The sequence below is a fragment of the Pipra filicauda genome, unplaced genomic scaffold (genome assembly GCF_003945595.2).
Source record: "Pipra filicauda isolate LSUMZ 115617 unplaced genomic scaffold, ASM394559v2 scaffold467_size714961_pilon, whole genome shotgun sequence".
NCBI classification, from domain to species: domain Eukaryota; kingdom Metazoa; phylum Chordata; class Aves; order Passeriformes; family Pipridae; genus Pipra; species Pipra filicauda.
The window spans coordinates 271,673-298,503 of record NW_024104606.1 but is presented as its reverse complement, the minus strand read 5'-3'; the positions used below and the strand labels follow the sequence as shown (position 1 = coordinate 298,503).

The 26,831-nt window shown below is 44.0% G+C and overlaps 1 protein-coding gene across 2 annotated transcripts in view; it reads right to left on the bottom strand.

Annotated features, from left to right (window-relative positions):
* Positions 1-8,772: 8,772 nt before the first annotated feature.
* Positions 8,773-26,831, bottom strand: part of ELAVL1 (ELAV like RNA binding protein 1) — a 40,699-nt gene continuing 22,640 nt past the window's right edge. The window contains exons 3-6 of one of the 2 annotated variants that reach the window (XM_027742161.2): positions 21,522-21,625; positions 20,597-20,750; positions 17,263-17,488; positions 8,773-10,362 (exon numbers count right to left, since the gene is read on the bottom strand). In XM_027742161.2, coding sequence (XP_027597962.1) covers positions 10,038-10,362; positions 17,263-17,488; positions 20,597-20,750; positions 21,522-21,625 — 809 coding nt within the window. In that variant the 3' untranslated portion in view covers positions 8,773-10,037. The remainder of the gene's footprint in view (positions 10,363-17,262; positions 17,489-20,596; positions 20,751-21,521; positions 21,626-26,831) is intronic. The other variant, XM_039386141.1, reaches the window with a different exon arrangement.

The window sequence follows — 26,831 nt, the reverse complement described above, 5'->3', positions numbered from 1 at the left end:
AGGCTCAATTGTCTTCCTTCCTCCATTCCTGCAGTGAGAAAGGATTAAAACATTAAGGCCCATGAAATATGGCAAAAACAGAAAGGGGAAAATATGGAATAAAGGTGGCTTAAAACAAAACCAGAGTGATTTCCAAACGGAGTGAGAGTATTGTATCTCACAGGGAGAAGGGAATGGGAGGTGCTCCCTGAACAGCAGACATGGTGCAGTACAGGACCACTGCTGAGAAATTTTAAGATACAAAATACAGATGTGGCTATTTTCTAGAGTTAGAAAAATGTGGATGTCAAATTCTTACCCAGCTTGAGATTAACTTTCTTAAACCTCCACACATCGTTCCTCACATCACTGTATCATTGTGACCAATGCATTAGAAACCTTCACATGAGCTTGGGTTTTTAGGGATATACATCTCTGCATGAATTACCCCTACACTGTGCAGGACACGGGGCAGTGTGTATGTGCCATTCCACACACGTGCACAGCAGTAACACACACAGTTAACAGGGATGTGTATGTACTCCAAACAACCTAAAAAACAGCCTAGGTGAGTTTTACCACACACACAGGTATTACATGTGGGTGTACACACACACAAATGTATATGTACATTGTGTCTCTTGGAAGAAATAAAGCAGAAGGAACAACCTGGCAGAGAAAGGTAAAGGTTGCAAAAGTGTTTCATCCCAAATTTTGCAAGTCTGGTTAGACCGAGACCAAACCCCTCTGTGCCAGGACTCTGAGAAGCACATGAGCTACTTACCACAGCTGTTCACGGGCTGCAGGACAGCCCTGGAGTCCTGCCAGTCCCAGTGCCTGCTCCTCCTGTGATCCTGGAGCTGGAGCCCAGGGCAGGAAGCAGCTCAGCACTGCTTACACTGCCCCACCTCGCTCCTAAGCCAAAGCATTCCTGCTCTGCTCTCCTCTAGGATCCTTCTCTGTAGCATGCACGGGCTGCACTTGGGGCAGAATCTGTTCCAACACATTCAAACAGGAGGTTTAACAGGTTTGTTAAAATAGGTTTAACAGCTCCACTGATCCCTCTGAGAACACAGGAAGCCTCAAACTGATTTTTATTAAGCTCTGGAAAGTTCCTTGTAAGTTCTAGTTTGAGAACATTCTCTTTAACAAGCGCTCTGGCTCCAGCTCTGCAGAGAGAAGTCAATCCACTTGGAAAAGTTCAAGCTTTAAACCACTATATACCACACTTACAATTCAAATAAAGAAAATCTGTGCTTCAACTGTACTTCCAACTGAATTTGTTTTAAATTAATTTTCTTGCGATGAAAAAATATTTACCAGTGAGATGTTAGCACAAGTTAAGTTCTGACAAACTAGATTCAGAGGCCCATTTTGCTCAAGTCATTGTTTCTATACATAAATATTTTAAAAAGACAAAAAAGAAAGTGTGTCACAGTGCAAACAGGGAAGCATCGTGATTTATTCACCTTCATTCAGGTAACACACACGTAACATTCCACTTCCCCTACCTGCTGTCAGCACGGGATGGAAGCAGAGGACAGTTTAAGGACAGCTTGAAAACTCAGGACTCAAAAGGAGAGGAGGCATTTGGGGAACAGGCAGGGCCCCTCTGACACAGCATGAAGGGAATGACTGGATGGGGGATGGTGGGAGGCTCAGTGTGCCTTCCTGAAATAGCTGCTCAGTGCCACTGCTGGGCCAGAACCTGCAACAAATGCACCATTACCACGACCCCAGACATTCCTTACACTCAAATCTTCCTTTTTTTTTTTTTTAAGGACAGGAGATACAGAGAAAAGGATTCAGACACCTTGTTCCCTGACAGATCAGCGAGATGGAAATCAGGGCAGTTTAACATCTTTTTTCTGCCCCCCCATGGGAGATTATTCTGGAAATGAAGGGGATGAAAGTTGGCAGCAGGATACCCCAGCAGCAAGGAGGGGGAATAGTCTAAACCCAGGGAGACTATAGGGAATTCTGCAAAACCAGAGTCTCTGTTGTGGGTTTAATGGGTCTACACTAAGTTTTTTTGTTTGCTTTTGGAAAAAGAGACATTTCTGAGGGGCCTGCACTTCATGTGGCCATTGCCTGTTATTACGATTTTTTTGTTTTTAACACATGTTTTCCCTCATGATTTTTCATAGAAGAAAAACGTAGAAAATACAACAGTGGTCAGAACAAACCTGAGCCAAGTGAATCACACTGGATGAACACCCGGTGAAAGCAAGAACGGAGAAGGTGTTCCAGCTCCAGCAAAAGGAAAACCCAGGAAAGGTCTAAATCCTGATGAAGCATTCCTGAGAACACCAGATGCTGCCCATTGCACTGGTAGTAACAGAAATTCTCACTTCAGCTCTTTACCAATTTAGCACTAAGAATAATTCCACATGGTGAAGTGCACTGCATGGAGAAATTCCCTTCACATGAAAAAATAACTGCAAATCTTACAATCTCCTGAGCTGGAAGGACTCTGAGCCGAGGCAGCATCGCCCTCTGCTCCCTGACTTCACACGTGAAACACTATTCATTTTTCTTATTTTACATCCCTTTTCACAGTAAGTCATTAAGAGAAAAAACAGAGGTACAATAATCAGCCCAGCTTTGAGAGAGGGATCATTACTGTGACAAGGACACAGCAAGGCACCTGCTGAAACTCAGCAGGACAGACTTCAGTTTATCAGAACTGTAAAAACTTCTGTTGGTGAAAAAGGGACCAAGACTGGAACACAGTCTATGCAGAGCCAACAAGGTTCTGTGTGTTCCTTTGACCAAAAGGACACAGTTTCAGAAACATTTCTGGAAAAGGCCCCTAAAGAACCTCCCTACAGCGTTACTGGGGGTGTCTGTCCTGCCCCAGCCCCACCTGAGGAACCAGGGGGCCCTCCTGACCTGCACACTGAGCACTGGGGTTGGAAAACACCTTCAGGGTTGTCGAGTCCAACCATCAGCCCAGCACCGTGTTCCCCACTAACCCCTGTCCCCAGGTGCCACATCCACACGTGGTTTGAACCCTTCCAGGGGTGGTGACTCCACCCCTGCCCCGGGCAGCTGTGCCAGGGCTTGACAACCCTTCCCACCAAGACATTTTTCCCAATATCCAACCTGAACCTCTCCCATTTCCTCAAGAGCTCCCTCCAGAAGTTTCACTAAATGCTTCTGATTAACGGTGTAGCTGGGCTTTGGGTTTGGTTTAATCGGGATGGAAACCATAAGATGAAGATAATGACTTTTTTTTCCTGAGAAACAGGAAGGAAACCAAGCACCTTCTTTTAATTCCACCTTTCTAACAAGGCCACAAGTTACAAAATCTTTAGTGGAGGAGCCTTGATTGGCCTATTCCTGAACACAGTTCAGATTCTTCTGAAAACATGTCAAATTCCAAACTGCACAATAATAATCCAATTCCTGCAGGGAAAAAAAGACAAAATATGAACAATTAAGTAAAAGCCTAATTCTATTTTGAAGTACATCACCCTTCATCAGGGCTCATGTAAAAACATCCCAAGTATGTTCCAAACAAGTGCTCAACAAAACCAGTCATGAACATGTGGCAAACGTACAAAACTTCTTTGCACTATTAACAGATAATTTCATTTAAGTCTTAACACCAGTAAAATATCTATGAGTTGTTTCATTTAATTTTGAAAATCCATATAGAAAACAATGCTCATAACTCCATCCACAGGATTCTACAAAGCTGCTGCTTCATCAACAAATCTTTGAACTGTTTCAATATGAAAATTCCATTTTTTCAAACTGCTCAAAAATCATTGCAGAGAATTTCCAAGCACTTGAACTGAAGCACAACCAAAGTATGAACTTGGTACATTTCTGCAGTTATTTCTAAAATAAGTTAATTTACATAAGTCATCTCAAAATAACACAATGGGATTCAACTTCATTTTAGACATTTGGAAAGCAGTGTCATACTTTATTTAAAATAAACCCATGTAAAAACAAAGTTTAAATGAAAATGGTACCTGAAAAATAAATTATTTGATATAAAACAAATCAATAACTTAAAAACACACTAAATATACAAAATGTGTAACCATATACTGTACAGTATGGAAAGCAATTGATAAAACCTTCTGTCCCACAAACAGATTAATTTATAAACAAAAGATTACATAAGTTAAAGGAAAGGAAATCAATAAAAAGACTAGAAGTACAGTATTATTCAAATTACTTGTCAAATAAAGGTTTATCTCAACTTATGTTTCAAATGTCTCAAGTCATTTTCTTCTCAATGACCAAGTGAAAAAGTTCAGCCATTCCACCAAAAACTTGCTCAAAAATGTTTAAAAATAAGGAACAACAGTAGGAGAATATTGAGATGCTAAAATGTGAACACAGAAGCAATTTTCCAAGGTTTCAGGTGGCAGTTCTACCATTACTGGTTTCCCATCATTAGCAACAAAAGAGAATTTCGGTGCTGAAAATTCCACTCAACAGAAAAATATCTCTAAACCTTCGCTGCTGTTGGACCAAGCGTGATCCAGAACGAACCACCAGGGTCGAACGTCAAACCCGCTCACGGCGGGGTGGAGGGGTTGGGGTTTGTTTTAGAGACCATAAAGGCTTTGACTGGTTTTAAATCATGCAGGAGGAGAGAAAGCAACGTCTGGAGTTTGGTTTTTGTTCGACTCCCCGAGGCTGCCACAGAAGGGCGACCACCCAAACGCCGCCGCACCTGATCAACCTACGAGCGGGCACCTAGAGAGGAACGGCGACCTTCAGTCCCGCTGGCTGTCACGGAGGTACCGCCTCTTCCAAGAGGGAGGGAGGAAACTGAGACCCCTTTTTTATGAATTCCACGGGTTTTTTTTTATTCTTTAATAAGCAGAAACCCAATAAGGTGTAATAATCACAGAGAACAACCACTGGCCTCTCGAGCACTGGCCTCTCGAGCTCTGGATTTATCCGTCCTATTGTGCTGAGTATCCCACCTTGAGAAGTGCAGAGCTACGTCAGAGGAACTTGCCTACGGCACAGAAAGACTCTCCTGCTTCCAAATGGAGATTAAAGTACCTCAGGTGGCAAATTCAGCTCTGGGGCAACAAAAAACCAAAATGGAAAAAAACCCAAAACACAAGTGCAGCTCCACTCAGGGAACTCAAGGGGGTTGGGGTTTCCTTATGCTAAAGGTGGATTTGGTCCCTTCCCTCTAAAGCTATTCTTAGGTGCCTAAAAGTAGAAATGTAACAGTAAGGTGCTTCACTGACAGAGTTATAGAGGACACATTTCTTCATTATGGAAATCAAAAACACAGTGACCTTCTGAGAGGGGACAAACCGCTCCGTGTTTGAGTTACAGGACTGAACCATCAGGCTGCCATCAGCTCACAAAAAAGCCTCCCAAACACCCTAATGCTCTGCAGGCAGAGCTATCAGAGGAGCTACTCTGAATGAACAGTTTATTATATGACCTGTTTATTGTGTTAAAAAAGTAAACGTGGGGACATTCTCCAAGTTGTTTTTTTTTTAAAAGCACATATGTAATGACAGACTATCCAAAAAGGAACTTGAGTTATTAATATTTAGAGTACACTCTAAACAAAAATCTCTCCTGAATATTTGAAGAATTTCTACTTTATTGACCTTACCCAGAACATTAAAGCAACATGAAATTATAACAGATGTTTAAGGACCTTAAGGATATTCATTTTCCAAATTCAGCCTTAAAATAACAGGTTACCTTTACAGCTAGGTCATAATTTTGGTTTTGACTGGTGGACAAATGGAGCTATGCCAATTTTTTTTTTTATATTTTTAACTGCTTTGTATATAAATAACATTACTACAACGTTCAACCCCCTAAAAAATAGGTGTCCTCTCCATACAGGCACCCTTTGGTCATCTGGACAGGGTAAGTGACCCCACACTGACCAACTGGTGAGAATATCCTGCTCCAGTGACTTGTGGAGCTCTGGATTTTCAGTGGGTTTCATGCTCACATGATACAGATGTACAAAAATCATATCCAAGCAAAGGGAAGGAAAAGCTCTGTGGTCACACACCACTGTGGGGACGGTGACTTCTCCCTCCATCCTAAGAGCTGGATCCTCAAGCCCTTCCCAGTCCCAGGGCTAGAACAGGCACAGGGATTGGCACAAGCTGGGCTCAGGAGGTGACAGGAACTGCACTGGTCAGTCCCCTCCCTCTCTCAAAAGAGTGAAGCAGCTAAAGTAAACCAAACCTTATGATGATGCAGCTTGAAGAACAAAATAAATCCAACACTTGAGAGCATGGACACCATCTAACAGGGACTCACCGAGAACTGAGCACACTGATTCTGCTCCTGTTTGGATTTCGGGTGTTGCCACCCCCTCATCACCTGAAGGATCTGCACTTGCCTCTGCCAGCTCATACCAAGCACCTTCAGCAACATGAGATTCCTCTTCCATGTTTATGTGGAATTTCCCTGTCTGCTAACAGGAGGTTTAGGCTGTGATGAGGCTCACGGCCAGTGTTCTGCACAGGATGAATTCCATTCATGTGGACAGCTGGGAAGCAAATGTAGGAACTCCCTTCGATATCTGTACAGGAGACCCAGTGACAGCAGCATGGCCAACTGTGTTTCCATCAGGAATTACACCTGGTCCTTCAGAAGCTACACCCAGAGTTGTCCAGAGAGGCTCCTTATCTGCTCTAAAGGATCCCAAAACACTCCCACTGCAGCTGTTCCTGTAGCACATCTCCAGTACAGACCAACAAATCTAGGTTTTCAAAACCTGATCATCCTAATCCAGCAACGAAGACTTTTCAAAATTCCCTACCTGAGACACTGTTTCTCATGAGGAATGTGAGAGACCTCTGCTTTGAGACAGCCCCTTGGTTCTACAAAGATCCTGCAAGCACTGACTGAGACAGAAGTGTCACCTGACAGAAACACCTGGCTTCTGTCAATTTAAGGGATGAAAAAGCAGAATATATCCACAGTTTTTCTACATTCCTTGACAATTAAGAGGTCAAAACCTCTCTTGAAACAGGTCTGTTCAAGTGAGAGCTTCAAAGCAGGGTCTGCTGGATGGCATGGTGAGGACACCAGTTGCTTCTAACTTTTGGGCAGAAAAACTGGTGGCAGATGTCTTGTTAAAATTTAGTTTCCACCTCCAGAAGTTTCCCTTTGGTCTTTACTAGTGGGATGCACAGGTTGCTCTTGAGGACCAAAACCATCAAGAATATATACACAGCTATTTATGCCAAGGATCTACCGACTGTTGAAACAGTGCAGATCATACACTACTCCTGGTGTCAGCTCTGAATATTTCAGCAGGATTTTATCCTCTTTTCCTGACTCAAGCAGCAGTGCTTTCCTCATACTAATCACCTAGAAATTATTTTCAAAGCAATTATCAAAGGAAGCTGGGAACAGACCTTTCCTAAAAGTAGTACAGTACAAAGTACTGTACTATGCAGTAGTGGTACAAAACCATATCCTGCATTTCCTTCTTACTTAGCAAAGAAGGAGAGATGAAAAAGTAGGGAAGCAGTGGAAAAGGAAGGGACAGTGATGCCAAAAAGCATCCAAGAGAAGTTGTTTTTTGAGTGGCAGCTGGCGAGCCCACAGCAATGTGCTGCTGCCACGGCCAGTGTGCTTGGAACCAGCACTGATGCAGAGCCATGTTTAGGGGTCATTCCTCAAAGTCTGAACCCCCAGCTAAATGCTGTGATAAACAGTAATTCCCATTTAGTTTGAAAATTTATCTTAAATGGAACAAGGCAAGAGAGAACGACAGGAACTGGGAATGACTGCAGCCCACTCCTGTGGAACAGGACAGTGCAGGGGTCAGTGGTGGTGGGACACAGTAAGAGAACTTCTCTGTACTACACAGCTTTAACTTGGGAGAAGCCCCTGGGTGCTTCCCAATCCCTCCTCATACACAGAAAAGAAACATTCACTGATGTAATAAATGATGACAACAAACTGGTGGGAACCTCTGGAACAGACAGTCAAGAGCACAACTGGGGGTGTGGGAGTGGGTTGGTTGCTGTGTCACAGTCACTGTTTCACAGCCCATTTTGCTTCTCAAGAGATGGAGAGTGAACAGACTGGCAGGAGAGGCAAGGCTGGATGTTTTAACAGGAAAAATCCCACCTGCATTCACTGCACACAAGCTCAGACCAAGCAGGAGGCTGCTGGCTGGGCCAAGGCCTATCTGTAGGGTTTGGGTGTGTCCCAGGCAGCTCCAGAAGCACCAGCAGCTCCCCCAGGTCCCCACTGGAGCTGGGCAGCAGCCCCTGGGTGGCCCCAGGCAGAGGCTGAGGGAGCCCTGGGGCTGTGCAGGACTGCAGGTCCCACTGGGGGAGAGGAGGAACGACGGCAAGCACGAGGCAAGGGCAGCTGGGATGGAGCGAGACGAGCAGGCGGCACGGAATGGCCTCTGGAGTCTGGGAATAAACTCTGGGGCTGGCAGAGGCAAACCAAGGAGACACTGCATTAAACTGCCACAGACCCCGTTTTCACATCTGTTCTCCCTACAGAAGCACCAGAGCTGAAAGTGGCCGAGTCTCTAGTTGTGCACAGCACCTCACACACCTGTACCTGGCAGGGTCAGCCTCTCCAGGTTTCCTACCCAAGAACACCTGAGGGTCACGTCAGTCTGTGGCACATCCATTGTAGTGCTCGTTTCACAACTCTGTTTCTTCTACTCATCTGGCAAAGCAGTAAATTAAAATTCTCTTAAGGAGGAGCTACGGTTCTTTAAAACAGCACTCTGAAAGCTGGACACTCTGTGCAATACTTAGCAAAAAAAGAACAGAAAATAAAAAACAAAACAAAATTTGAGCAAAACAAAATCAAATTTAATGTTCTTAAATGCAAAAGTAAAAACAAACAAAAAACACAAAAAAGCAAAAGAAAATTAACAGAAACAGAACAACTCAAAGTTTCAAGGCAGTCTGCAGAAAACCTGGGGGATTAATCTTTAAATCTACAAATCAAAGGGTTTTTTTTTTTGGTTAATATCTAACTTGCAAGTCGTAAGTACTTTTCTGCTGAGTGTTCAATAAGTAAAGCTAGTTGTCAGAACAAAATCCTAATAAAATAGAAAAATCTAGCACTCATTAGAAGGGATGCGAGAAATACAATGCTCAAATGTTTATAACTGGTTTTTCTTAACAAAATAGAACTGCCAAAGGAATTCCAACTACAATGATCTTGGAAAATGAGTAAGTATCTTGCTGCATTATAATGTACCAGTAAGTAGTGCACCATGCATTAAATATTTGGACAGAAGAGATTCAGTCTGATAAAGTAGCAACATATATTCACACTTGCTTTTTTTGGAGTTTCATTTTGACTCTGAAATCTTCCCGGAGTTTCTTTGAAACTCTTTGGTCCATTCCTCTCAAAGTGGGCTTTAAAAGTCACGTTTCTACAACCTGTGAGTTGGACAGCTCGGCCACTGCTCAGTGTGCAACTTACCTCCCCAATGGTGTTAAAGTTAGGCTGGCATGCTACTACTTACAAGACCTTGACTTTAAAAAGCCTGATCCTCAACTAGACACACAGTTATGAATATTAATTGATCAAACAATTTACTGTCAACTAAAACATTAGTATTTCTCAACTTTTCTTCCATACTACTGAAACTGGGGGAGAGGGGGGAGAAGGAAAGGACATGGGGACGGGTAGGAAAAACAATAACATAAAACCCAAGAAAATTAATGAATTCAGCCTGATATTTTTTCAGAAAATTCCAGTTTTTGCAGACAACATTCAATGAAACAAATGTTAGTCTCATAAGTGAAAGCATGCTTCAATTTTACCACCATCCAGAGGGTCTAGTTAATGCAATCTACTCAAGATTTCAGGGGGTTTTTAACAGGTTTTAAATGAAATAACTTAAAGGAACTTAAAATTGGTCTAACATTGTGGGATTTCAAACATTTGAACATGTCAGTTGCATCCCAGAATATAAAACCTTTTCACTTCTCATTTAGACTAAGACAAACACTTGTGAAAATTGGCGCAAAATGAGTTTTACACTAACAAAAATGTTTCAACTTCTGTCACTCCATTATCTATTCCATACAAAAAGCACGAGCAAGTTATTTGTGGGACTTGTTGGTTTTGAAGGAAACCTGTAAGATTTTGTCCCCCAGGCGGTAGCCATTAAGACTTGCTATGGCCATTGCAGCTTCTTCATAGTTTGTCATGGTCACAAAACCAAAACCTTTGCACTTGTTGGTGTTGAAATCTCGAATAACTTTCACATTGGTAACCGCACCAAAGGGGCCAAACATCTGCCAGAGGATTCCCTCATCAGCATCTTGACCAAGGTTGTAGATGAAGATACACCAGCCAGAAGATGCGTTTCCTGGAACATTTACACCAGAAAGCCCACTCATGTGATCTACACCCATAGGAGAGAACCTAGCAAATAAAAAGCACAATTCAATTCAATTAAGCAAATTAACTTGAATGGGAAGCAACGCAGAATGAATATTTTCTACATGGACATCAAAACCGCCAGATAAATGTTTCCCCATTCATATTGACAATCAAATCAACAGCTGCCAGGAAAAAGAAAGTTAAGAATTCCAACTGCTTTATCAACAGGGAACTATCCTTAGAAATAGGCAAGGAACAGGCAAGGCAAGGTTATGTGATCACCTTCCCAGGGGGCCTGGATGATCTCTGAACTCAGCCAGGCTGCTCAGAGTGCCCAGGGCATCGGTGCAGAACTGCTCGAGTGGGGGGCACAGGCAGCACCTCCCCAGAGGCCACAGGCATCTCCCAATTATTTCACTCAGGGAGGTTTTTTCCCTCGTCCTCCTTTTCTTGCCTCTAAAATAGCACGTTGGGAACTCTAAAGTCAAATGGTTTCTTTGGGTTTGCTGGGGCAGGGGATGGGTGTGCTTGGTTTTTAGGAGTAGAGATTGTGTGTACTAATTTCTCGTTTTGTGGAACAGAACAAAACCTACTCCCTTTCCACCCAAAGGCAGCAGGTGCAGGCAAACACTCCCAACACGAGCAGGCTCAGTGCACAGTTTTACAATTTCAGTATGCATGGATGGTTTTATTAATTTTACATCAACTTCGTACCAGGAAAACTTAGATGCGACTTTACTGAACTGGACTTTTAAAATCACCCATATTCACTCCTCCTGAACCCTGCCTCCTGCATAGTACCCCAGCAGGATTTATACATAACAAAAACCTGAAAAACCTCTCCTTTCTGTGTCTTGCCTTATATTAATTTCTTTTCCCTATAACCCACATTTCTAATTCCCCTTTATTCTATTTCCTCCACCTTAGAAATTCAAAGCTTCTGAATATTTTAGGGCAATACTAGGGTTGCACAGCTAAGCACTCAAAGATCAGGAAATGTGACAGTTAAGGTGAAAAACTCACTTTGAACCCTTGTGCTTATTTATTATTTAAAAATGTGAGGTCACATAGAATTATAATGATACTCTACCAGGGGTTCCCAAACTGACTTGTACCACTGGTGACACGCAAACCCCTTAGAGGTGGTACAGGAGCTGCTCTCTGCCAAGAGCTTGGTGGGGGCAGATTCTGATTCTCTGCTGACCTGGAGGAAACAGGGAAGGGATGTCTGGGCAGTAAAGTGCGAAACACTTCCCCACTGACTCTTTCTTGCCCTGCATCAAGGAGCTGCTGCTGCCTTTGTCGAGGAGGGAGGGCTCAAGGGCGTGTATTGGGAGCGAAGGGGTGGCAGGACACACACACACCCCCAGACACCCACTCCCACACCCACACCCACACACACAGGGAATGGCTCAGCCTGTCCATTCACACCCGAGAACCACTCAGGGCCCACCTCCCCAGGCTCTCTGGGGCTCAGAGCTCATTGCCTTGGACACCTGAGCTCCTGAGCCCTCCTGTCCCCAGAGCAGGGGTCCCTCCATCCCTCCCTCACTGCCCAGGGCCTCCCTGAGCCTGGGGTTTGGGGCACAGTGTGGACACACCTGAGCTCACAGACCCCCGGTGGCCAGCCCCAAGCAAATCCAAGTTTGGGAATCCTTGTACTACAGTCAAGCTGAAAAAGCAGTTAGAAGCATCAGAAGGTGAATGAGACGCACTAACCCGTGTGATCTGATGATTAGGTGACATACCTGCTATTTATTTGGGCTTTGCAGAAAAATGTTCCTGTGTTTGCATGCTTGATACACTTACTTGTTCTGACAGACACCTTCAGCTCTGTAGCTTCTTTCCATGTGAGTAATGATCTGGTAGGATGGATTTATCTTATTATCTGGCAAGTTTTCATCTCAACAGATCACCAGTCCTGGGTCCTGCTCACATGTAGGGGGGAGCAGCAAATCAGAGCTCAGAACTGCCTGACGTTGGTTCCAGCACTCAGGATAGCCCTGATCCTGCCTGCTCCAAAGCCTCAGGCCCTGCCCACGGGCCCAGGTAACACCACACCAAGGCTGCAGTCACTTGTACAGGAGCAGCTGGTGTTAAATGCAAGAACACAACAAACCTAAATGCACATCACAGACAAAATAATTGAAAATAGCAAGTACCTCAGCTCTTGGGATACACTCATTTTCAAAGAGATTTTTCCTCTCTTCCTGCCTTGACTCAGAAAATATTACAGGTTTATTTAAAAAAAAACGAACCAAGCAAAACATGGTAAAACCAAAAGAGTCCCCTAAAAGATTTGAAAAGTCACTTAAAAAAACAACCCTATGAAATGCAATTCAGCTGATCTGATGCATCTCTGTGCTCACCCTGCACATGAGGGACCTCAGACATCTCACTCAGCTTGGAGCAACAGCCTGGACAAGCCAGGCTCGGAGCAGCTGACACCTCTCTGTCCTACCAGGAAAGATTTTTATGACCACACCAATTTAAGATGACCCTTAGGAAGTTATACTTATTAGGGATGTTTAAAAGACTGTCCAATTTGGGCAAACTCTAAGTCCCACAGAGATCCAAGATGTTTCAGAGGAAGAGTTTTTAAAATTCCATTAATATTGTAATTTGAGTGATCTCAGTCTTATCACACTTACTGCTGGTGTCCTCATTTCTGCTGTAATTATTTTTATACTGTCTCCTCCACATTGCTTTTTTCAAGCCTCCCTAAGAGTCTGTAGCCAGTGTTATCTATGGATGGTTCTTTCAAGCAATGCTAACTTAAAACTCCAACATCTTGTGGCATTAAGTATCAACACACTGTACTTTTAATTGCAATCCTTTTTCATTTCATAAGCTTCTCGTTTATATGAATGACCTTTTGCTGTTCTGCCATGAGACAGACAGACTGCAGTGCTCAACAGATCCTGGAACTACTTTAACACACTGGAGGACCATCTCAGAAATTACACTCCTAAATGAAAAACAATTCTTTTTAGGTCTCTGAACATCCATCCTATAAATTATTTTCATAGAATCACAGAAACTTCTGAGCTTGGAGTGACCCACAGGGATCATCCAGTCCAACTCCTGGCCCTGCAAAGCACAGCCCCAACAATCCCACCCTGTCCTTCAGAGCTCCTGGAGCTCTGGCAGCCTTGGGGCCGTGCCCACTGCCCTGAGGAGCCTGGGCAGTGCCCCAGCACCCTGTGGGGGAAGAACCTTTCCCTGAGATCCATCCCAACCCCCCTGGCACAGCCTCATGTGGGTTTTGCTGAACTCTTTTCACTGCACTCCAAGGACAGTCACACAGAGCATCACAGGAGGAGCCATCCCATAATGCCAATAAGCAGGAACGTTATTTTTAATATCAGCCTATGATGATTTCACACATGAGCTTGGCAGCTTTTTATTTTTTAATAATTCCACCAGGAGCAGGAGTTCAGCTACACTGACACTGTCCCTCTGACAAGCAACTTTTTCTGCTCTGCCCTGATACAGATGGGAATGACCTGCTGTGGCCAACACAAATCTTACTGAGAATTGGTACAAGCTCTAAGCCTGCAATAAATCAGGGGCTCAGTCAAATAGTCACATATGGGAGAAGAGCAGCAAATGGGGTTTCAGCCCCACATTCTTCCAGAGCCTTGATGAAATACTGCTCCGGATGAAATGGTTCCTTCTGCAGCATTCTCAACACAGACAACTCACATCCAAATTACAAACTGGTCTAAAAATGGAAAATTTAAACAATTTCACCGGAGTGAAACCCAACAGACGTGCAGGAGCTCTCTGAGCAATAATGCCAATTACAGGGTTAAATATTCCAGAGTCTTCTTGTGTTTCCCCTTGGATCAAAGAGCTATCAGAAATTACTTCCCTTCAGGCATTCAGGACTGAACTCGTGGACTGATACCAACAGAGTTATGAGCATTACAGTAACTGGGAACTGGCTCTGACCCTGAACAAGTCTGAAAGCAAAACCAGCTGAACTGGGAATATCTGAGACTTGAAAGAACGTTCTTCTAGTATAGTGCCCTGGTGAGCTGCAAAAGCACAGGCCTTCCAGGGGTTCTGGGCACATTCTCACACTTCAGGAGCCAAACCCCTCCATTTAATCAGAGTTCAGCATCTGGAGATCTCCCATTCCGTGTAAGTAAATAAATCTTACGCTCAAAAGAAACCCCTGGCCCAGATGTTTTATCTCTCCTCCAGACACAACCCCGTGGCATCACTCCTGCATGGAAGCAGAGAGCCCATGTCTCAGAATTGGCAGGCCAGCCCAGCACTCCAGGGGGACACAGCACTAAGACCAGTTCCTGATGTGAGCCACAAATACCACAGGAACTCCAAAGGATTAACAGAACATTAAACAAAGGGTTGGAGTGATATCTGTAGGAAATTAATAATTACAAATTAGATACTAAGGGCTTAATCCTGGATTTACAGGGATTATGATGGAATGAGACGAAGTGTAATCAAAATGTCAGGTTAAGTATTCAACCTCTGTGGAGCAGAGACCACAACTTTAATTTATACAGACTGTGTGCACTGTGGAAGCAGCTTATCTTTCATCATGTCTTGTTCACCACCAAAACAAACAACACTCAGCCCAAGCTCAGGTTCTTGAGTTTAACCACAGGATGAGTAATTATAACTCATTAAGTTCACATCTTTTAAGGAAGACTCAATAGAAAAACTTCCAGCTAACACCAAAGGTGAAAAGAAGAATTCGAAGGGCTGTGGGATAGACTTCATGATTTTGAAGGTCTTTTCCAACCTTAATGATTCCATGATTCTATGGTGCAAGTGTTGTGCATACGTGTACATATGTGCCTGCACGGGGCATCGAGGGAAGGAGGTTTTATAATAACTGCTGGAGGTCCTGCAAGTCTGTGACAAGACAGAGATGGACAGTCTGTGTTTCCAAGTCAACCAGTGGATCTTGTGTCCACAGTGTATTCCTGACAGCACAGCCTAACCCACACCTGCTCTGTTCCAGCCTCTGCCAGTCTGTGGTACTGCAAAACGTTCAGCTCTTTCCCCACCAGCAGGTCTACCCAAAGTGGGCCAAAATGTGCTGACAAATGAGCCCTGGGCACAGACAACTTGGGGGGACACAGCTCCCACAGCAGCAGGAATGGAACAGACAGAGGCAGAACATTTTCTTCCATCTAAGCTCCTGCTGACACCTCGAACCTACAGAAACACCAGCTGTGGCTGCCCCATCCCTGGAAGTGTCCCAGGCCAGGCTGGACGGGGCTTGGAGCAACCTGGGAGAGTGGAAGGTGTCCCTGCCCATGGCAGGGAGTGGGACTGGATGAGCTTTAAGGTCCCTTCCAACCCAAACCATTCTGGGATTCTATGAAATGCACACAAATGACATTAATGCTGCTCTAAATGATGCAATAAAAGAATAATGAACAAACTGGTTGGTTATTAAAATCTAGTTTCACCAGCAATATTAGCATAAAGACATTAATCATTTCTATTGCTCCTGAGTGGTCATTACAGGACAGAATTAAAGCTGTTTGGTCTCTTAATTATGGATGTGAATTTTATTTGTACTGGTTCTTCTGATACATCTTAATTCTGCAATAAATTTTAAGGGGAAGAATGACAAATAAAGTGTCCAATTAAATTAAGAAGGAAAAAACCAAGCCATAAGCCTCAAGATTTTACTAGGACCAGGACACACTGAAGCCCTGGCTGAGACAGAGGACAGATGTACTTTTTAACAGTTCACTCAAAGGCAAACAATTCAGAATTTCATTCCTCAGCGTGGCACAGGAGGTTTGGTGTGGAGATCTGGATGAGTGTCTCAGGAACACAAGGAGCTGCCTGAACTGAACCTCCCCAGGCTACAGCTGAACAGGAGACTGGAGGAGAGCAGGAGCCTCTGGAAATCCTGCAGTAAATTCCCCTGCTCAGAGCAGGGCACCTGGAGCAGGTTGCTCAGGCCCATCCCAGCCAAGAATGGACATTTCATGGTCTCTTTAGGTAAACTGTTCAACCACCCTCAGTGTAGCACCACAGCTGACTGCAAAGTACCAATTCTCTCTGGGGACACACGACACTGAGTGTGCTCAGAGCACTGAGCTGCAGCCTGATGGACAGGTACAGCAACACTGGAGCAGCAGCAGAGCAAAAAGCTGGCTGAGATTTTAGTCTATAACGGGACACTTCAGAGGAGAAAAACAATAATAAAAAAAGAGTATACTCCCAACAGGGAAACACTACACTCAGAAGCTCTCAGGAACATAATCTCATCTCAAAGCCCATTGCTTATCTGTCACTATACCACATATTCCAGAGCACTGTCCAACCACCAGCTTCCTCCATAAGCATCCAAGGCAATCCCAATTCAAGCAATTCATACTCAAAAGAAACCAAGGCAATTCTCAAAAGGCAAAACACAGTGTCTTCCACAGCCCTGGGGGCAGACAGGATGTTGCAGCCACTCAATATTCTCATCACTGAACTCGTGAGGCCTCGAGGGAAGGCAGAGCCCTGCCCAGATTGGGATGCAGGCACGAATCCCATGGAACCTCCTCATCAGAAATAAGGTTTTCCTGTCTTACTATGACACGTCCCTGCTGGAACCAACGGTTCAGAGCTTTAATTAAGTTGCCAATTTATCTGTGTTCAGACCACAGAATGGGGATCTGTTGAGACAGGCACCTATCAACACCTCACTGTAACCCAGCTGTGGGAGCAGACCCCGGGGTGCAGGTACCTCCACACTCTAACTTCAATATAAATGTTACAAGTAAGATTTTTACTTTAATCGTACTTTAATGCAACACTTTATTTACATGACACTGCAGGACACACAGTGCACTACGGATTCATTCACACATGCTGCAGTGAAGGGGTCACTGCCCAGCTTCCCAGACGGACACGGGAACAGGAGCACAGCCTTAAATGCATTTATTCCCCCTAACCTACCTGAATCTCTGCGCCTGGTGATGCACTGGCCCTCCAAACCGTCGAGCTGGTGAATGACACAGCTGCGACAACAGTGCCACATTTTTGTTCTGGTTAGGGTTGGCTGCAAACTTCACTGTAATGGGCTCGGAGGAACCTGGGGGTTTGTGACCATTGAAATTTGTAATTGCCTCTTCTGCTTCTGACCTTTTGTCAAACCGGATAAATGCGACCCCTCTGGACAAACCTTGTAACCAAACCAATAAAAAAAACAAAAAGAAAACAAAAAAAAACACAAAACAAAACAAAACAAAAATAAAAAAATTGAAGTTCAGGGTAAACTCAAAATAACTTTGAAAACAAAAACCAAAAAAGTTCAATATTTCTGTGGTCACAGCTTTCAAGTTCTCTACATTTACTAACGTTTCTTCAGCAGCTGGAGGATAAAGTACAAAATTAAGAAACCAAGGACAAATTAACACATTCATTTCAGTTATAACAACCACACTGACTACAACACTTTAACTACAATGTGGTAGAAATTCATCACCAACTGACATTTTCATTAATAAAAAAAACCTCCCCAAACATTTTAAATTAATTTAACAAAAGAATTCATTCCAGTTGCTTAAAAACAAACCCAAACCCTTTAGTTTCAATTACTTTATCATTAAAAAGCATCTGCAAACACAGAATTGACACATTTTTGCAAATGTTTTCATTTTTCCATCCTGGAAACACACTCAGGTTCAGACATGAGGGAACAAAGGTCTGACTGTAATAAAGGAGTTTCACCTTTTAGAATGGAGAGATCACAATTTCATCTGCACCACATTCATTATTTCTAGCTGGCACATACATTATTTTAATTCATTAAAACCAATGAAGAATTACCTCTTAGTGACTGCACTGAACCAATTTCACAGCTGGTTAACATGTGGATATTTTAAACATCTGATATTTTTTTCCTAGTCCCAGCCCCTGGATGCCCTGTGAGCTTCCCCTCCTCCCCTTGATTCTCATCTGTGACTTGATCATAGGCTGAAAACATGGTTTATCACAGTGAACCTAAAGGGGCACATTTTGTTTAAATGCCATTCCAAAGCAGAGTACTTGTAGGATTTCACCAGCTCTGTTTCAGAAAGGGACACATCAGATACTTTCATGTTTTCTTTACACCCACACAGGGCAATCTTCAAAGCCAGTTTCAGAATTTAAGCTTATCATAAATCACAAGGTTGTTGATAACAATTAAGGATCACTTTCCTTGTTTCACAGAAGGAAGTGCATCATGCCAAACTCTGGGCCTGCAGCAAGCAAGGTGTGTTTGCATCTGGGGCACTGGGAGAACTTTGATAAAGAACAACAGATGGGCTCCCCAGATTAGAGCTGACAGCACTAAATGCTCAGGTGCCTCTGGGATCAGCCTCCTGTGCCAGGGGAAGCCTTGGCCCACCCTGGAAAGGCCCAGAGCAGCAGCATCACCCAGATGTCAGCAAGGCCTATCCCAGAGCTCAGCTTACTGTGACTCCTCTACTTTCATGCTGCTCTTCCTAGTGCTTCTCATTTGATCTATCACAGCATTAATTTAAAATATAAATATTGTAGAAAGCGTATTTTTAAACAGAATAATTTTCAAAAAGCTAGAGAACCACCTCTGTGGGAAGGTACAGCTAAAAGTACAAATCAAAATGTGTCCTAAGTGGGACTAGATCAAGATATCAAAGGCAGGTTTAAAGCCACAGCTACATTCCTGGTGGGAAAGCAAACCCAGGCTCTGCAGGCATTAACTTTGTGATGTGGAATCCATTCTTCAATTAATTCATCATTAAGGCTATTGGAAAGCAGGAGGTGTGTTCTGAGCTGAATTACACAGCATCAGGCCTCAGCACACCTGTGAAAATTCTATTATTCTGGAAGAGATTTTATCTGTATGACTTCTGCCATCTCATTTTACAGCTCTGTCAAAGTCAGGTGCTATCCAGACCCCACAGACTGCCAGAGGGGGATGATTAGTTTGGACACCTGCATTAATAAGTTTGCTGTGCTCCACGAGTCTTTTTCTTGCTTCTCTCTAGAGCTGCCACGTGGACAATCAGCTCTAGAGACAGAACCACGCAGGCATCAGAGTTGGACAAAATGAATCCTCCTCTCTAGGAAGGAAAGGAAGGGATTTTCCTCACTCAGCCACAGTGTCTACAAAGTCAGTCCCCAGATCTCACCCAGTCACCTGGGACTCCTGGGCACAGTGGTGTTCACAGCGTGCTCTGACCAGATGGAGACACTTCAAAGCAGTTCCTGCCCCAGGAGCTGGCTCTGCTGGGGACCCTCAGCCTGCAGTCACTGATCCCACCACAACCTGCTGGGGGCCCACTCGGAATTACAGCACATTCCTCAAGAGCAGGAAAGCTGCTGCTGAACTGATGTGTATAAATGTGTATAAATGCACATATTCCAGTTATAAAGGTTAAATGTGGAATTGCTAGAATTAGATTATCTTCTATTCTAACACAGCACAGGCATAAGTTCTCCCCAGATTCATACATGACATACAAGCCACAGAACACCTGGGTGACAGGATAAGCCAGACTCTGCATTTACCCAGTCTGAAATAATGAGGTAAGAAATTTAAACTCTGAAAACACATTGTAACAGAGTCACAATTACCATCATTAAAAAAAACCCTTAACTTTGGTCTCCCCTTAGCCAAGTGCTTAACTGAACTTCTTGCTTTTCTTTCTCTTTTCTTTTTTTTAAATAAACAAAATACATTCAGAGCTTTCAGGGCAGTACCAAGTGTATAAAACTCATTCTTTTGCTTAGCAGTAACCACAGAGGCCTGGAAGACACCTCAAATGGTTTAAAATATGAGAAAATCGTGTGAGTTCCAAGATGGTATAAAAGGTAAAACATATTGTTTTGCTTTTAAATCTGTAACTGTGGCCTGGAATTTGCCTGTGGACAACAACTGCATGTGTGTGAAGTCAAGGCAAGGTCAACACTCCAGGTTATACACCTGGCCCAGAAGCACAACTGCACTGCAGTGACAGCAAGTGTCAGAGCAAGAGAGCAGATCTGGCAAATCAGCAGCTGATAAAAATGACAGTTCCTATTTTGATATGATCCAAGGCTTGGGCTCTAAGCTAGCAAAGGAGGCAGCAGAATCATTCTCTGTTTAAAAAACAAACCCCTGGACAAGGGTATCCTGTGAAAATTCCACCAGTGGTTAACACCAGATGTCATGGTTAGTTTGTGGAAGTCTAATTCAATTAAGTTTAGGGACTGCCAGTGTCAGAAAACCACTAACCATGCCGTACATGCTCCAGTTTAGTGCAGCCAAGGCACCAGAGCTCACCTGTGGTTTGATCCACGAGCACGCGCGAGTTGATGATGCGCCCGAAACGGGAGAACATGTCCTCTACATCCTTCTGTGTCATCGACCGGGGCAGGCCACTGATATATAAATTAGCATCCTTGATAACTTCAGAACTTGGGCGGGCATAGGAAACCTTTAACACAAGGAAAGGTACGCTCAGGGTGTTAACAGAGGAGATCAATTTATTTTGTCACGAGCCAATTTCGTTTATTCCCCGTTAACAACACGGGGGTTTTTACTGGAGGTTTAAAAAAAAAGGAACAAGGAGAGGGAAGGAAAAATTGACAAAAGGGGAAAGGGCACGTCCCTACATGACTCCATTCATTTTGGGTTCATCCAACAGATAATAAATACACTGGCACTGCTGTAAGGAGATGGCAGCAGATCGATACCAACACTCCCAGCAAACACATCTGCTGTGGTGAGGAATCCCAAGTTTGGACACTGTCAGTCAGCACAGCTCACATTGGGAACTTGTCCTGTCAGTGTATTTTTTAAAGCTTCATGAAAAGACTTTACCAGCTAAAGTGCAATTTTCTGTCTTAATTTCTGCTACCAGAGAAAGTTACAACTATCACCTTAGCAGGTTTGAATCCTACACACACAGCACAGCTGTTGTTTTGGACAAGGAGTGCGTGTGTAGCAACAAGATTTAAAATAAACATCATGAAGTATCCAAGAGGTACGTGGATTTTTTGAAAAGCCTGGCAACAATTCAGAACGGTCCCTCTACTGCTGTAAAAATGGTGGGAATAATTAAAAAAAAGGAATTTTTGAATACAAAGCTGTTTAAAAACACTCTTCTCCCAGATTCACCCTTCCTGTTGTTGGGAACACACAGGCCTTACCACTAGAATGAAGTTATTACAATGCCATTTTCAGAGAAGATAGAAAAAACTCCTACCTTGATAGTTTTTGACTGAAGTCTGAGGCCATTCAGTGTGTTTATTGCTCTCTCAGCATCTTTTGCAGTTACGTAGTTCACAAAGCCGTAGCCTAAGCTGTGTCCTACAGGGAAGAACATTTTAAAAAAAATTAATCCTAATAAAAAAACATTACCATCATCAAAATGAAAGGAAATGCAAATGAGAAGTGAATTCAACATAAACATAATCCACACAGCAAATATTTCAATAAGCCAAGGAGGTTTCCCGAGGCTGACACAGACCGTGAGTAACTCGGAGCTCTTCCACTCTGGACATCCCTCTGTCTCCACAGACAGCAGGTGTTGGACAGAGCACCCACCAACAGCAAGAAATTCAACACTAAAACACCAACTCTGACCAGCCTTGTAAACTTTATGGGTGTGGAACAAAGGCAAGAACTTAACCAAGTTCATTGGTACAAACTCCTGTAGAGAGAGAGCAGAAAGTGCCAGGTAAGAAACCACGAGGCTGCTCATCTCTGTTTGGTTATTCCAACCTCCACTCCTGGGGACAAGAAGGGAAAAAGAAGTTTCCAGTCCTTCATATTACACCTACTGAGCAGCAAGTTTCCCAAACTCAGCACCAAAGTGAAGAGTGAAAAATTCTCTTCAATGCAGACAATTAATGTGCTTTCACTTTAGCTAAATTTACTCTTAACTCTTCCAGAAGGAATTTGATACTAATAATTAAAATCTTTAAAGCATTTAAGGCAAAGGATATTTATTTGGATTCTTTGGATACTTATTTGTTCTCCTTTAATCTCCAACCTCCACAGTTGCTACTATCAATTATAACACTACACACTAAGAACATTTCAGGTTGGAATTTCCCAACAATTAGAGGCTCTTATCACTGTAGACCTAAAAATAACTAAAATACTTTCAAAGACTGCCTCAGTGCAATAAAACAACTCCAATCCAATCCAAGACATGTTTTTCAGGCAACTTCTGTTTTTCTCAGCCAGATCTATGGAATTTTCTAAAGAACATTGTAAACATACATAGGAAAATGTGCTATTTTATTTTAACAATATACTATACTATAACAATAGTTTTAAGTTATTAAGCTCCGTTGTTAGGCTTGAGGACACTACAAGACAGAGCTAATTGCTAAAGTAAAGGAGTCTCCTGTGAAATGCAGCCCTTTTTTAATCACACAATTGGCTCTGCAATGGTCTTGACTGCCAAGGAAGGCTCCTTATGCTTTCCAGAACACCAAATACACCCCCCCAGGTGTCACATGGTGATATCCTGGCACAACTGTCAGAGGAACTGAAGCAAAGGGCTGCAAGAGATAATGCAGATTAACTCCAGCTACTGAAAAAAGAACCCCCAGTCTGCTGAGGCATCAAGACTACGAGTCTCAAATCCCCGAGGGACTCAGTGTTGGTGCCAACAGCACCGTGACAGACTGACTGCAGAACTGCTCCTGGCACGGCCTCTGCCTTTGGCTGCTTCCTTGGGAAACCCAATCCAGCAGTAACTCATCTGCACCCAAACAGTGCCAGTGCCTGCTGTCTAATGCACCCCCTGTATAAACACTGCCAGGTAATTCTTGCTGTCTGCCAAAGCTCTCAGAGAAGCCAGATCTGCTCTGTGCTCAACCCTCACACAGAACCAACGTCCTGTTCCCCTGCAGACCTGGGGTTAAACATCCCCACCAGCCTCTCATGGTGCCACACACTGCACACAGCTGAAGGCAAACCACCCTGTGACAGCCAAGTAGGATTTAACTCCACGTAGAAAACAAAAAAAATCACAATAAAAGATCTTAAACACCAACTTCTGCACCTTTATCCTATAAAGACCCACAGATAATGTCTGCAAAATTCTGATCAATGTTTCTTACGTGTACCCACAGCATGGCTTTTGTGGTTTCTTTTTAACATTCACTTGGTTTTATTAGTTGGACAGGGTCAATCATTTAGGTAAAATCTGGTTGGTACACACCCACTTACCTACAGAGATTCTTTTCCCTTAAGAAAATTAATAATTTAATAATCAGAAAAATGTTCAGCACCTGGACCCTGCCCTATTTCACCAGAGTCTGACCAAGAAAACAAAGATAAGTTTAAGAGGGAACAAATACCAGGTGAACAGTTGGCAACGACTTTTCCCTTTTACAAGGGTGGGAAGGGCCCAACACCCCTCCCAGGTCCAGCACCTCAGCCCTGCTCTGAAGACTCAGAGCACCAGCTGCTTTATGGATATTTTCAGTCTGTCCCAGAAGTCACATAAACACGAATATTGCAGCAAACTACTGAACAGAACCAGGTCCTAAAAAAGCTCATGGAAACAGGCCCTTACAGACCAGGGAAACATATTCCAAACAAGACTTGGGCTATCCCTCCAAGTGTGACCCACACTGAGCACTGGCAGTCAGGGCTGTCCCCTCCTGGATGCTGCACTGGGGAGGCTGTGACTATTCCCCTGACAGGTCAAAAAGAGCAGGATTCCACACCATATAAATCTATTAAGCTGTCTTCAGTACACTGAATATCCTTCCCTATTCCCTTGCAACAAGTTCCCAGAGAACACAGTAGGCATAGAATTGCAGATCATGGAATGGTTTGGGTTGAAAGGGATCTTAAAGCTCATCACATTTCCACCCCTGCCATGGGCAGGGACACCTTCCACTAGTCCAGGTTGCTCCAAGCCCCATCCAACCTGGCCTTGGACACTTCCAGGGATGGAGCAGCCACAGCTTCTCTGGGCAACCTGTGCCAGGGCCTCACCACCCTCACAGAGAATAATTTCTTACCATCTCACCCTGCCCTCTGGCACTGGGAAGCCATTCCCCTTGTCCTGTCCCTCCATCCCTTGTCCCCAGTCCCTCTCCAGCTCTCCTGGAGCCCCTTTAGGCACTGGAAGGGACTCCAAGGTCTCCCTGGAGCCTTCTCTTCTCCAGGTGAACCCCCCAGCTCTCCCAGCCTGGTTCCAGAGCAGAGGGGTTCCAGCCCTTGGAGCATCCCCGTGGCCTCCTCTGGACTTGTTCCAGCATGTCCATGTCTTTCTTGTGTTGGGGTCCCCAGGGCTGGAGGCAGCTCTGCAGGTGTGGTCTCACCAGAAGGGGAGTAGAGTGTCAGAATCCCCTGGCCTGCTGCTCACACTTCTTCGCTTTCTCCCAAAGCATCAGACAGGTTATGAGTTTATACAGTTTGAGATCAGTGGGTCCAGTCCCTGGAATCACAAACTCTACATATTCCCTTGCCTCAAAGCACACACAGGCCCACAAAAGCAGTTCAGATTTTTGTTCCCAAGCACTCTGACTGGAAGCATGTTCTACAGCCTCCACTCAACACCCAAAGGGACGTCTTCATATTCCACGTCCACTTGTTCCTGCACAAATCCTGTCCTTGAGCTTCCACACACTTCCCCTTCCAAGTGTCTGTCCCCAGAGCACCCCCACACAGTCACCATCTCCTCTTGGCCTTCTTTGCTGTTTCTGTCAAAGCAAAATTCTGCACCCTTTTCACTTCCAGTTTTACATAGGTTGCTCAATGACTACTCCTTATCCAAGAGTTTGAAAGTTCTGGGAAATGAGGGAGGTAATGGGGTTTACACAAATACAGATGAAAAAAAGAAGCCCCTGAAAGTGGCAGGATCACAACAGTCAGACATTCTCATATTCCATCTAGGAATACGACAATAAGTTTGACTAAACCCCAATACTACAGGTCCTGTTAACTTTTACCTGTCACTAGGTGAGGAAATATCAATTACCTGTATTTCTCTACAATGACCTAGAATGCAAACCATCCCTTAGTCTGTACTTACCACCTTTAAACTCCATCACACCACGCAGTCCTTAAACGCTTGGAAAACCCAAGCCATGCAAAACTGACAACATATATTAACTTATCTTGCTCTAAATACCCAAAACCATCAGCCTGAGCCATCTCCTCCCACTCAGTGACCAGTGCTCATCTCTGCACCACACGACCCTCCCATCACTGCAGGAGGCACATTCCACCATTCCATCACAGTTCCCCCTGCAGGAATGCTCTCTGCTTCACAGTTTCACTCCATGTTCCCTCCTCCTAAAACATACACTCTACCTGTGTGCTAGGCGTGCCAGGAAATATATAAGGAGCTGGCATTCACACAGCATTATGACTGCTGTCAAGTGTTTAGCCCAGGTGAAAAGAGATGTTCTTTGCTTTCTCCTGGTGTTCTCAGCCTGCTATAGAAACCTGTTGTGCAAAGCAAGGTGGTGCTGTAACAATTTTCAAACCATTTTAGTGGATAATAATTTAAAATATTTTTAAAAGTTTGCATAGACATAAATAAAATGTACTAAAGAGAAGAGACAAAGCTAAAAAAAAGAGCAACAAGTAGGTCCTTATCTGGATGAATAATTAACAAAGTGACTATAAAACCTAGTTTTAAGCAAAATACTACACTCCTTCAGCAGAAAGAATCCAGTTTTGTTTCCATGATAAAAGGCCCTTTCATGAGAAAGGGCAGTCGTTTTCTTTCTGTGCATCACTTGGGTTTCTGTCCATGTCTCTGCTTCCTTTCCCAGCTCCCAGGACACGTGGCTTCAGTCACCAGCTCCCTCCTTATTCCCAGCCCACTGCTGATAACTCCAGCTTCATCAGAGAGTCTGATATGAGGGCAGAGCACTTCACTGAGAGCTGATAACATCCTCGTTATCCTGTCCTTCTTAAGGAACCCCAGAATTAAACCCGGCTCCTGTTAGGTCAGTGCCCCTCAGTATGAGGAGGGTACCTCAGGGTACAACTGCTCCTGAAGTGGGAAGCAGTGTTTGGAGGATGTAGCTGGGTTTGGGTTTTTTGTTTGGCTTTACAAAGTGTGCTGTGAGTGATAACCAGAGAGCCTAAATATGCATGAATGCATTGAGAAGTACCACGTAAAATACCAGGCATCAGCGCGCTGAAAAAAGCAGAATTCAGAGCGGTGAGTGTAGTTTCTGAGGATGAGAAGAGAGATTCAAGTGCTCAGATGTGCCCTGTGTGGGCACAGTTACACTGTTGTACAGCCAGGGATACAGAGTCACATGAGCCCAGAGAAAAACACAACCACTCTTGCACCAAACTTCCCAAAAAGTGTTCTGCCGATGGAGAAGTGCAGCCAGGTAGGACTGGGAGAGCAGGTGATCCAGAGGCTGTATCCTAACCCCTGAGGGAGTCACACCACATATGCAGCATGTTCTGCTTCCTAACACCCAGGAAAACATGCAGATGTGTAGGCAGAGCAGCCTGGCTGAGCAGGGAGCTCGTGGCACAGCTCCAAGGGAAACAGGGAGCACAGGAGTTGGAAGAAGCT